Source organism: Ambystoma mexicanum, chromosome 14 (genome assembly GCF_040938575.1).
Source record: "Ambystoma mexicanum isolate Mex_15411 chromosome 14, UKY_AmexF1_1, whole genome shotgun sequence".
Taxonomy (NCBI): domain Eukaryota; kingdom Metazoa; phylum Chordata; class Amphibia; order Caudata; family Ambystomatidae; genus Ambystoma; species Ambystoma mexicanum.
The window spans coordinates 646,296,798-646,310,328 of NC_090940.1; the positions used below are offsets into that span (position 1 = coordinate 646,296,798).

At 45.7% G+C, this 13,531-nt stretch overlaps 1 protein-coding gene across 1 annotated transcript in view; it reads right to left on the bottom strand.

Annotated features, from left to right (window-relative positions):
* LOC138527099 (protein ELYS-like) overlaps positions 1-13,531 on the bottom strand; it is a 510,654-nt gene that overhangs the window by 195,632 nt on the left and 301,491 nt on the right. The window contains exons 11-15 of the mRNA XM_069638141.1: positions 11,067-11,154; positions 10,877-10,969; positions 7,193-7,333; positions 4,848-4,952; positions 387-468 (exon numbers count right to left, since the gene is read on the bottom strand). Coding sequence (XP_069494242.1) covers positions 387-468; positions 4,848-4,952; positions 7,193-7,333; positions 10,877-10,969; positions 11,067-11,154 — 509 coding nt within the window. The remainder of the gene's footprint in view (positions 1-386; positions 469-4,847; positions 4,953-7,192; positions 7,334-10,876; positions 10,970-11,066; positions 11,155-13,531) is intronic.

Consider the following 13,531-nt stretch of genomic DNA (forward strand, 5'->3'; position numbering starts at 1 on the left):
TTTAACCAATTTTTCAAAAAAAGATTCTCGGGGGGAGAACCCCCCCGAAACTCTCTTGATTGGTGCGGGCTCCCACGCTATGCTCGGTCACTTTGGCATATCTGGGACAAATATTTACACCCCTCCAGTTAAACAATTCACCATCCGCCACTGAGGACAAGGGAATGTCTGTGCAGCATATATAAGGATGTGTGTGCTTTGCATTGCAGCAGAGTAGACCTGTATTCCCAAGTCCGGGAGAGCCCAGTTCTTCTGCTCTGATGCTTCATTTTGCAGACTGTGCATTAGAAACTATTCAAAAACATGGCATAAGAAACAGGTGAGCAGATAACATGATAATCCATATTGTTTAAAGAAATATTGTAAATTATCAGAAAAATCATTACCCTAATATGTCCTTCTGGCCAGCCTTAGTACATTGGTGCAAGGAGAGCCACATTTCTGAAATTGTTTTCTTCTTTGAATTATCTATAAAAGAAATATATTCTGAAATTGATTTGAGTCTAAATGAATATCCTATATGTAGAAATATCTTTTAATTTATTTTAGAAGTTCATTGGCTTCAATAAACTGAGTAACATAATCCAATCTCCTTTGTGACATGTATCGATCAAAGGCCACATTTCCTATATTTAGATTTGGTCTTCATATCAGTGGGGGGCTTTATATTGTAGAGGGGGTTGATTAACAATGAAGTTACTAGAAGCCACTCTGACTTACTCTTGACTTGAACCCGGAAAAGGCTATGCGATTCACAAAGAGGTTACTAGGAGCAACTCTGACTTACTCTTGACTTAAACCTGGAGAAGGCTATATGAGTCACAAAGAAGTTACTAGGAGTTACTTTGACTTACTCTTGACTTAAGCCTGGAGAGGGCTATTCGATTCACAAAGAAGTTACAATGAGCAACTCTGATTTACTCTTGACGTAAAACCTGGAGAATCTATTCGATTCACAAAGAAGTTAGTAGGAGTAACTCTGACTTACTCTTGACTTAAACCTGGAGAGGACTATTTGATTCACAAAGAAGTTAATAGGAGCACCTCTGACTTACTCTTGACTTAAACCTGTAGAAGGCTATTCGAATCACAAAGAAGTTACTATGATTTACCCTGATTTACTCTTGACTTAAACCTAGAGAAGGATGTTTGATTCACAAGGAAGTTACTAGTTGTTACTCTGAATTACTCTTGACTTAAACCTGGAGAGGGCTATTCAATTCACAGAGAAGTTACTAGGTGTTACTCTTACTTACTCTTGATTTAACCCTGGAAAAGGCTATTCAATTCACAAAGAAGCTACTAGGAGTAACTCTGACTTAGTCTTGACTTAAACCACACAAAGAAGTTACTAGGAGTAACTCTGACTTACTCTTGGCTTAAGCCTGGAGAAGGCTATTCAATTCACAAAGAAGTTACTAGGAGTAACTCTGACTTACTCTTGACTTAAACCTCACAAAGAAGTTATCATGAGTAACTCTGACTTACTCTTAATTTAAATCTGAAAAAGGTTATTCAATTCCCAAAACAAGTTACTAGGAGTTACTCTGACTTACTCTTGATTTAAATCTGGAGAAGGCTATTCAATTCACAAAGAAGTTACTAGGAGTAACCCTGACTTACTATTGATTTAAACCTCACAAAGAAGTTACTAGGAGTAACTCTGACTTACTCTTGACTTAAATTTGGAGAGGGCTATTCGATTCACAAAGAAGTTACTTCGAGCAATTCTGATGCACTCTTGACTTAAACCTGGAGAAGGCTATTCGATTAATAAAGAAGTTACTAGGAGTTACTCTAAGTTACTCTTGACTTAATCCTCACAAAGAATTACTAGGAGCAAAGCTGAATTACTCTTGATTTAAACCTGTAGAAGGCTATTTGATTCACAATGAGGTTACTAGGAGTAACTCTAACTTACTTCTGGCTTACTGGATATAAATCAGGAATAATTCTGGTGAAAGTCTGAGTTTATCAAAGTAACTTCTTTCTGAATCCAATAGCCTCCTCCAGGGTTAAGTCAAGAGCAATTCTGAATGCCTTCTTTGCAAACCGGCCCCTCTATCTTTGAACTGTCTGTGCAAATTTACATGCAGAACTGTGTATATAATTGCGTGGCCCTGTTGTTTGTACACCCCTTGTTCTACCAACGTTTCTGAGGAAGATGAGTGAATGCACACATCTGGAGCAAAGGAGTAGTCCTGACACATTGGTTACTGCGGCTTTATTCTTCTATGGGTAGGGTAGTTAGACAGAAGCCCTCCTCTGACCCCATCCTCCCATTTTCCCCACTTTCTATCTATGCCAACACTCATAGTATCAATGAAGAGCCACGTGATAGCACAGCATGGGCGAGACCTTACTCCAACTGATCACATCCTGTTCCCAAAACCTGAGGACCGAATACACGCGATGGGGGAAAAAGAGTTTCCACTGCCTAAACTCTACCAGCGGGCAGTCTACTTATCACGCAGCAGGCTTAAGCTGAGAGGATGGTGGAATGGTGGCAGACACAGCAGGTGACCTGACCACTCTTCCACTATACCGCTTGGGTCGAACTATGGATGGGGGGGGCACTGGGACGGGCAGGAATGTAGGCTGGAGGGCTTCGCAGGATAGCTGGCTTGAGGATTACAGAACCTGCGATATTACAATGCACCGAACAGGGACAGCACATGCCGGAAGCAGCCGGATGGGAGTCAAATTCACAGGGGACTTGATCAAGATGTCAGATCCGTCCACCACAGGCGCAAGGAAATCCTCTGAGGAAACCAATTCTACTAGAAAACTGCAACTGACAGGTGTTATGGGCACTGCACTGGAGAGGTGTAAGGAAGTGCGGCCAGTCAAGGGATCTGCAAGGGTTGGGCTTTACACGCTACCAAACGCTACACTGAAAGGAATTGTGGAGAGCGACCCTGGAAAGCAGATAGTAGAATAAGTAAAGACGGAATATTGCGCCCAGATAGAATTTAGGAATCTTGCCCTCTAGACACCCGATAAACAAGATACAAGGATTGTTGGGGAGAGACCTTATGCACCCGAGCAGCCGTGGAAAGACTGATTCATTTCACAACATGGCCTCAGCATGTAACAAAATTACATGTATGAACTTCAGAACTTTCATCTTTGCATGGCCAACCCACATGACGGCGTAGTGTGATTGGAAGAGAAAATGTTTTGCCCGGGAATTTGGAAACTCTACAGCTCTTGGCTGCTTCTCAAATGTTCACCCCGTTGTGAACTGGTGCCGGATGCAAGCTTTGCTAAGACCCTTGAATGTATGGCCCTGGTCTTTAAAAAAAGGCATGCCCGTTCATTAAGGGGCTTGAGTGTAGGGATGTCTGTAAGCAATGGCAAGTCTTTGATTTTAATAATGACTTGCTCAAAATGTGTGACCTGGGACAGAAGAGTGTGTCCGTCCAATGATGTCATAGACATTCGGGATGATGAGACTTACAACGTGAGCAGAAAAAAATTATAAAAGCAAATTGAAAAAACTGGCCTTGTGTCCCAAGTCACCTCAAAAAATGTCCTAGCTGTCTGATACAACTTCCCCACCGCCAACCAGCCCTCATTCCCCTACAGTGCCTACACAAACACACACCTATTAATCGATTTAAAAAAATGCCTTCCTCTCCTCTGCCCTGTCCAGCCAGTAACCTTTGCTCCAAACGGCTTTGTCTCACAGTTCATGTGATCACCTCTTCAGGTGGCCTGTTCTATTTAGGTTTTGGCTCATAGATGTCACTTTAGCGACACCCAGTGGTGCAAATAGTATTGGTAGAGGAAGTGGTAAGAATGGACCATGGCCTCAATGACGTAACATTATTCTCGCCTTGTGTATTTTTCTGGCATTCTGATTTGATCTATTTGAAATTACAGAGAGAGAGAGAGAGAGAGAGAGAGAAGGAGAGAGAGAGGGGGGGAGAGAGAGGGAGAGAGAAGGAGAGAGAGAGAGAGAGAGAGAGAGAGGAGAGAGAGAGGGAGAAAGAGAGAGAGAGAGAGAGAGAGAGAGAGAGAGAGAGACGGAGAGAGAGAGGGGGGAGAGAGGGAGAAAGAAGGAGAGAGAAAGAGAGAGAGAGAGGGGAGAGAGAGAGAGAGAGATGGAGAGAGAGGGGGGGAGAGAGGGAGAGAGAGACTGACTATGTGTGTGTGGATGTGTGTGCCATAGTTACAGTTGGTCGTCTCAGCTCCCAATCATGGAAAGAGTGCCTGATGTCCGAGGCTGGACAGGTCAGTGTTTGCTTCTCCCTAGCTTTTGCTTTTGTGCTTGATTTGTGTTCCTATTTTTGGATTATCGGGTGGATCTGTGTGAATGTGGTGCATCTTTGGAAGATAAGTGAGCCAAGACCTGATGATGTAATCCCTTACCTCGGTGTCAGGTGTAGTTCTTTCTGTTGTTGGAAGAATGATGTTAGTAAACTTTTCATCAATTAACTGAAAGCACGCGATCTATACTGTAAAGTCACAGGGCCTGATTCACAGAGCATTTTCCTATGGAATTGTGTCATTATAAAACACTTTTATGAATCAGGCCTTGTGTTTATAACAGGCTTGAGATGGAATTATTGGTGCGATTGGGGGTGCCCATGGCATATACTGATGGCACCTGGGCATGAGATGCCAACCCTTTCATATAGTCACTATACTTGGCGTATGATTGCATTTTTGGATTACTTATAGCAGCTGAAGTCTCTTAAACGTGTTGAGGTGTGTTTGCTGTGCTCTGGTGCTTTGCAGAGAAGAACTTCTCCTGATAGGAGGCCGCCAATGTCCTCTCTGTGTATCACTGCAGCCACTGGTTATTGACATCTTTATGCAATAGGAAATGTTAAGACATTTACCCACAGACTGCGGTAGGAGCGTTCCATCCCAGCAACACTGCACCACACGGGCGTACGCGGAGTGCTGCTCCACACTGCGCCGCGCCTTCCTCCACAGGGAGCCAGCTGCAAAGGTTGCCAGGAGATTATTTATATTATTTATTTATTTATTTATTGCATTTGTTACACGCCCAAACCCAAAGGTATCACGCCGTTGGTTACTTAGAAACTTCACTTATTACAGACATGGATAAGGTGACATACATATCTTTGGTTGCGGTATGTTAAGAACACTGACGGGGTGGTTACAGCCTTAGTCGCATTTGTCAAAGATTGCTCACTTTCGTTCTTTCTGGGAAAATCACTTTAAGAACGTGCAAAAGTTGCTGGCAGACATCCACACTTTTAATGAGATTTAACAGTTTCTTATATTTTGAAAAGAATCAATATGTTTAGATTGCGGGTGGCTCAGAATCCACAGTGGGGTCCATGCACACCGGGGTGTTTTTCACTGATGAGCCCTGAGTGGGAGCAAACCATTGGTTCACTTGGAATCATCCTGCACCATTACCTGGAAAACCTGTAGTTGTGAAGGGTGATGCCACCTGACACCAGAAACATCTGCCCAAACAGCTGCACACCAAAGTCTACCGTATTTAAGGTTCCCTTCTCCATCGCTCGCAACACTCTCTTCTTCCAAATACAAATACATGCCCAGTCAGCGCATACCTCCACACACCCCAGAGTGCTTTACAAGTCCTTTTTAAATATTGAGAACCACTTGCCATCCTGGCACGCACCCCGTGACCCCTCAACCCTCCTGTTCAAACATGAGAGCCATGCATGTCTTTCTGTGCCCTCCACCTGCCTCTCGCAGGTCGCTTCTCTTTTCTGCCTTCATTGCTCAGATGCCTAAGTGTTAGGTGCGCTCTATAAATGGAAACATAAATAAATAAGTAAATGACTGGAGGGGAGGGAGAAACAAAAATGCACAATAGTGACAAGGTCCTATTGACAACACTAGAAAGGGATGGTTGGGTAGCTTTGAATTAATCACAATGTCCAGCGCTTGCTGTTTCCATTTTTCATTGGTATGAGAGTGACTGAAATGGAGAACAACCACACACAAATAAATCTCAATCCCACCGCAGGGCAGTTCACCCCAGACTTCCAGGGCACATCCTGTTTGCACAGGACCATAAGTAACTCCAGACATGTTTCGGCCTCGCCAGCATCATCAGGGAGGTTTGCTTTCGACCCTAGGCACAGTGAGTGTGGGGGGGGGGGGGAATAAATAAATCTGTTTGCTAGAAAAGAACTGTGCTTTCGACCCTTATAACACCTGAAAGTGACTGGGAGTGAAGTCCACATCTGACATGCCATCATCGCCCAAACGTCACACAGTTCCGTAATGGTATTGAAATCTAGTGATTAATTAAGCAATGACGCTCAGACCTTAGCAGCCATGCTGCAGTTGCGCAGGCGGTGGTGGCGATTTTACCCTCAGCGTAATAACACTGCAAAAACAAAGAGGTGATGGCATGAAGGTTTGGAATGAATCTTAATCCTTGGCATCGCTCTAGGAAACCCTCCAGACCATCGTTCTTCACCTGCCAAGCCATTACAAAAGGGGAAAGGCCATATGCAAATCAGGCTTGGTCCCACCCCAAAAGGGTCAGTCCAGCCCCGAGCTGCTAGGTCACATCTTTCCTGCACAAGACATGTCTGGGGATGCTTGTGGTCTCGAAGAACGATGTCCTGGAGGGTTGCCCAGAGCAATGCCAGAGGATGATTAATTTTAAACCTTCCAGCCACCACCTCTTGTGATTTGCCAGGACTAGCACCGCCGCCCGCATTAAGTGACCCTCGCGAATGGAGGAAAGCACTGCCAGATAATGGCTGATGAGGCTGGACTGCCAGATAACGGCTGATGAGGCTGGACTGCCAGATAATGGCTAATGATGCTGAACTGCCAGATAACGGCTGATGATGCTGGACTGCCAGATAACAGCTGATGAGGCTGGACTGCCAGATAACGGCTGATGATGCTGGACTGCCAGATAACGGCTGATGAGGCTGGACTGCCAGATAACGGCTGATGAGGCTGGACTGCCAGATAACGGCTGATGATGCTGGACTGCCAGATAACAGCTGATGAGGCTGGACTGCCAGATAATGGCTGATGATGCTGGACTGCCAGATAACGGCTGATGATGCTAAACTGCCTTAATGTCTATGAAACAACCTACACATTGCAGGTGCCTTCTGCCCGCCACAGTTATTTATTTATTTATTTATTTATTTATTTATTTATACCGCACCATAGCCCATGGGCATCAGGGCTCACAGTTAGCCTCACTGTTTACCTGAAGGCTCGTGGTCTTTCAGCTGTTTGTCCACAATATTCATTATTGTTTTAGTAGCTCTCAGCTGTTTCTGCACAGATGCCAACGACTGAATGCTCGCCTGGTCCGGGCACATCCACGAACCCTTAGAAACACTTGAACCTAATGGTAAAAGGAAATAACTTAAAGAACAAAGACATACTTTTTATTAACACATAAAGATCATTATCGGCCTCCTCTAAGCCAATCAGAATGTTTAGATTGCAGTCAATAACTACTGGTGTTGACTGCATTCTGAACATTTCGTCTTCAGAAGCAGACAGGGAAACAACAATGCAATTTCCAGGCAAGATCTTGTTTCAACAAGACGCTTCCACTCTCGAAGGACATATTTTTTGCTGCAACATCCTATTTAACACATGAAAGAGAAAGATCAAACACTGGAAAACGCTTTCACTTTCTTATAGAGGAACAGTTTACTTTTGCATGACACCACTTGCATGCCCATGTTAAACTGTTCCAGTTCAAACAGGTTTGCAATTAAAATGCCTAATTGTCTATGGCAGCCACCTTATTTCAATACTGCAAAATAAAGCCACTTTTAATTTACTAACTTAGCTGCCTATTTACGCAGTCTTGAAGTAACATGTGTTACTTTCACTCCAACACATGTATTGCTATCACCATGTGCCAATAGCCTTACAGACCTGAGGAGGGGTCATTATTGCTTGGGATAATATCCTTCCCCGAAGTTATGGCCCTCTGTGCGATAACGGCCCCTCCTTCAGTCTATACTAATATTTGTTTACATATTATGCAATTATACCTGTGTATGTTGGACTCCTCATGGGCACAAGCACAAGGTGGTGTGTGCCATGCACACAAGCCCCTCGCATGTTGCAACACAGAGTTTTGCCCTTTTGCTTTTGCATACTAACCATGTGTCCTAATCAATAGACTGCTAGCTGTCCTTTAAACACTCACAACATCTCTCCAGCCTTGAAATGACTGCTGAGGTTACACCACGATGCCCACACTGCCCCGTTGCAATTCTTTCCCTTCAGCTGTAAACCACCCACCTCTGTTTTACCCCACAAGTCTGCTCCTGATTGATAAAGACGCAATCACCTCTGAGGTGGTAAAGCATTGCTTGGTTGGAAATTGACAAGAGAGACTGCTATTAAATTTAAAAAAGTACATCTCCCAACCGAAGTCTTGGCATGTCTTACCTGCACACCAACCACTTACATTATTTATACCACCTTGGGAGGATAGTTCAGGGGCAATGTGCTCACCTTGGAAGCAAGACAATGCAGAGCAACACCAGTTCAATCCCCGGGTCTGCGCTCTAGCGCATCATAAATAACCAATTACAATCCTGATGTAAAATGTCACTGGCTGCAGTATAAATTACTCAGTATTCTCCCTCCACTCCCTCAAAGTGCTTGCCCAATAAATATTTGAACCCCTATTTTAAGTGCCATTCATTATAGGCGAGCATCTCTTTCAATGAGTGCAATGGCGTATGACAGAGGACCACGAATGTGGAGATCGCCATATGCTTTGGGCTGCGGTTCCCATGAGCACTCACCATTGACTATGCTGGCTATGCCTAGTGGGAGTTGTAGTTCAAAGTTCATGCAGAGCCAAAGGTTGCAGACTCTTGTCATAGGGCAATTGGTTAATTTCTCTGCAGGGCACTGGTAATCAGGACGCAATCATGAACATTTTCCATTATTTGCCATTTGGGAACTGGATGAATGTATTTGTCGTTTGCAAAAATGAACAATAAAATGGTCATCATTTTAGAATCTCAAAAGATAAGACGTTGAATGAATATCACTGCTGCTCCATTATTCAGGTGTCTACCAGCATAGCAAAGGCACAAATGGTGTAAGTGCATAATTCATGAAGCATTTATTTAACATTGTCAAGACAGGGTTATCCCTGGTTTCCCCACAATGCACCTTGGTTTTTGTAACTTTTCACAGTGAGTTGGGAGTGGGGACAGCCCCTGCCATACTTGCATAGCCCATGAGTTCATCATTCAGCTGGTAGCCCATGCCATACTTACATAGCGCCATGAGTTCATCATTCAGCTGGTAGCCCATGCCATACTTACATAGCGCCATGACTTCACCATTCAGCTGGTTGCCCATGCCATACTTACAAAGCGCCATGAGTTCATCATTCAGCTGGCAGCCCCTGCCATACTTACATAGCGCCATGAGTTCATCATGGAGCTGGTTTCCCATGCCATACTTACATAGCGCCATGAGTTCATCATTCAGCTGGTTGCCCATGCCATACTTACACAGCGCCATGAGTTCATCATTCAGCTGGTTGCCCACGCCATACTACACAGCGCCATGAGTTCATCATTCAACTGGTTGCCCATGCCATACTTACACAGCGCCACGAGTTCATCATTCAGCTGGTTGCCCATGCCATACTTACATAGCGCCATGAGTTCATCATTCAGCTGGTTGCCCACGCCATACTTACACAGCGCCATGAGTTCATCATTCAGCTGGTTGCCCACGCCATACTTACATAGCGCCATGAGTTCATCATTCAGCTGGTTGCCCACGCCATACTTACACAGCGCCATGAGTTCATCATTCAGCTGGTTGCCCACGCCATACTTACACAGCGCCATAAGTTCATCATTCACCTGATTGCCCATGCCATACTTACATAACGCCATGAGTTCACCATTCAGCTGGTTGTCCATGCCATACTTACATAACGCCATGAGTTCACCATTCAGCTGGTTTCCCATGCCATACTTACACAGCGCCATGAGTTCATCATTCACCTGGTTGCCCACGCCATACTTACACAGTGCCATGAGTTCATCATTCACCTGATTGCCCATGCCATACTTACATAACGCCATGAGTTCACCATTCACCTGGTTGCCCATGCCATACTTACACAGCGCCATGAGTTCATCATTCACCTGATTGCCCATGCCATACTTACATAGCGCCATGAGTTCATCATTCACCTGATTGCCCACGCCATACTTACACAGCGCCATGAGTTCATCATTCACCTGATTGCCCACGCCATACTTACATAACGCCATGAGTTCACCATTCAGCTGGTTGTCCAAGCCATACTTACACAGCGCCATAAGTTCATCATTCACCTGATTGCCCAAGCCATACTTACACAGCGCCATGAGTTCATCATTCAGCTGGTTGCCCATGCCATACTTACACAGCGCCATGAGTTCATCAGTGAGCTAGTTGCCCACGCCATACTTACACAGCGCCATGAGTTCATCATTCAGCTGGTTGCCCATGCCATACTTACACAGCGCCATGAGTTCACCATTCAGCTGGTTGCCCACGCCATACTTACAGAGCGCCATGAGTTCATCATTCAGCTGGTTGCCCACGCCATACTTACACAGCGCCATGAGTTCATCATTCAGCTGGTTGCCCATGCCATACTTACACAGCGCCATGAGTTCACCATTCAGCTGGTTGCCCACGCCATACTTACACAGCGCCATGAGTTCATCATTCAGCTGGTTGCCCACGCCATACTTACACAGCGCCATGAGTTCATCATTCAGCTGGTTGCCCATGCCATACTTACACAGCGCCATGAGTTCATCACTCACCTGATTGCCCATGGCATACTTACATAACGCCATGAGTTCACCATTCAGCTGGTTGTCCATGCCATACTTACACAGCGCCATGAGTTCATCAGTGAGCTGGATGCCCATGTTGAAGACCCAGCTTTGAACAGACCGGGACCTGACTACACTTCCCATCTTCCCATCTGTTTAATAGGAAAGAGAAAGTGCATTCAGATGGCTTAGTTTTCCAACTGAGTCACAAGGTCGATAAGATTTAAGAATATCTCAAGCGTTGCTTACCCGCCAAGCGAGCCTTCTGTAGCCACGTGAGTGTGTTTGCGATCTTCCCGCTCCTTAGCGCACTCATTAAAACTCCTTCCGGGGTGTTCTTGGACGACAAGAAATAGCAGTCATGTTAAATATTCCATACCTTTGCCATCTGGTGTGAAATCAAACACTTGTCATTAAAACAGTCAATCTTTTTCCCAGGCGTGCACCCTGGCATCTTTACTTGTGACATTGGACAAGTGGGGTGCCTGCTACTCACAGCAACAGACCAAATATGCCCTGAGGATCTGATGCCATAATTGACCTCCCAATGGATACCACCAGTAGCAGGCCTCAGCAATGTTTACAAGGGCTGTAAAGCCAACAAAAACAGGTGCATGCAGCAATGTCCTTTGCTTTCCACAAGAGGGTACTGTTAGCCTTCAAATAACAGAACTGAAGTTCCAAAATGAGTCACTGTCTTCAGTAGGGTTCAAGTGTGTGAAATGGGGTGAGGATACAAGGGTGTGGGTGTGTGTGTGTGGGGGGGGGTGTGTGTGTACACACATACATATATATATATATATATATATATATATATATATATATATATATATATAAGGATCATTTATATGATAGAATTCACACATGCCGTAAAGCCATTTAGTACCCATCTCTGAGAACTCACCTCCATATCAAAGCCATATCAGCCAGGCATTGTGGGTAGGCAAATTAGCCCAAAGTCAAACCTTTTGCTCGAGGCATAGCGTTGTCGTTGTCTTTCGGGGGCAGCACTACTCTATGCATAGCTTAATCACCCCAGGACAGACATTTCTCAGCGCTGCCAGACAGCTAAATACCGTTTCCCGCTTAGCAGGGATCATCATTGCAGAATAGTATTCCCAGTCTGTGTACACAGACTTTCCCAAAATGCTATTGCTAATAACCTTTGACTCGCTGGATGCATTTGGATGTCATTTTCCCCCCCAAGAATGTTTGTCACAGGCCCCAGAAAACTAGTAATTGTAGGGAAAATGTGTTAAAGAGTAAAAGGTTATTAAGATAAGCAATAAAAATACTGTTTTAGGCTGGATCCTCTTAAGTTCCAGAAGCTTCTCAAGACCTTCCTTTTCTCTTCCTCCTTCTCTCTCCCCCTCCCCTGCTAGTGTGCCCCCTCTGCCTCTTGACTGGCCGCTTGGTTCCTTCAGAATCGTACAGGGCAACAGGCCCTCTTCGAGCAGTGTACTCCCGCACTTGGTCTCCCCTGACCGATCCCCCCGCCCCCACTCCAGCCTGCTCTTACCCTTCCGGGACCCCTCCCCCTGCAATAGCCTGGCTGGGCATGCACCTCTTGAGCCCTTCAAGCCATGTACCTCGCACTTACCACGTGGACCTTCTTTCCCTGCACTCTCTTCATTCCCCTGGCTCTGTCCACCTGGCCTTCCCTGGCCCTCACTTAACCCTTTGGGCCCTTCCGCCCTGGCAAAGCACTTCCCCCTTCCCCGCACTTCTTGTTACTGCACTTGCACGATCCAAATGACACAGGGCGTAGTAGGACCGTTTTTGTTTTTGTCATGCCTGCCCCCCTTCTCTTGTTGCGCCTTGAAACACATTGGGACTCATTACAAGGGTGGTGGCCACGGTATGAACGGTGCTGGTAAGGCACCGGCACTGTTCATACCGTCCCGGCGTATTACGAGTTCTGCTTGTGGGTTCTTGACAGCCCACCAGGTCTTACCTGGCAGGCTGTCAGATACCCGCAAGCAGAACTCGTGATTGCACCGGCACCGTTCATACCGGGCCGCCGCAGTACGAGCTCTGCTTGTGGGTTCTTGACATCCCACCAGGGGCTACCTGGTGGGCTGTGCGGCACCAGCGAGCAGAACTCGTGATTGCACCGGCACCGTTCATACCGGGCCGCCGCATTACGAGTTCTGCTTGTGGGTTCCTGACAGCCTGCCAGGTCTAACCTGGCGGGCTGTGCGGCACCCGCAAGCAGAACTCGTGATTGCTCCGGCACCGTTATCAACGGCGCCGGTGCACGCATGCTCCACACCCCCATTCTGTCCTATGGGACAGAATGGGGATCGGGAGCCCGGCATTATTGCCACCCGCGAATGCGCAATTACCGGCCCACTCATCTCGTAATGGGCCGGTTATTGCCCAATCGCGGGAGGCGGTTCCAGTGGCGAGTATGGCGGTAGCCACACCTGCCATACAGGCACGGCTACTGCCATGCTCGTAATGAGGCCCATTGTGTATAGGCACATGATACATACCAAATAAATAAATAAAAATTAATACTCCCATTTAGTTTCCCATAGAGAATAAGTGCAATTTTTCACAGCTGTAGTGCAAAACCACTGCGCAGATTGGGACCAAATAAGAAACAAAGTGTTGGCTTAATTTCCTTGGCTGGTTTGGGGTAAATCCATCCAGTAGTTTTTAAAATATTCGATAAAGAAGTGGGTCACCTTGCTCCTTCAAACATTTATATA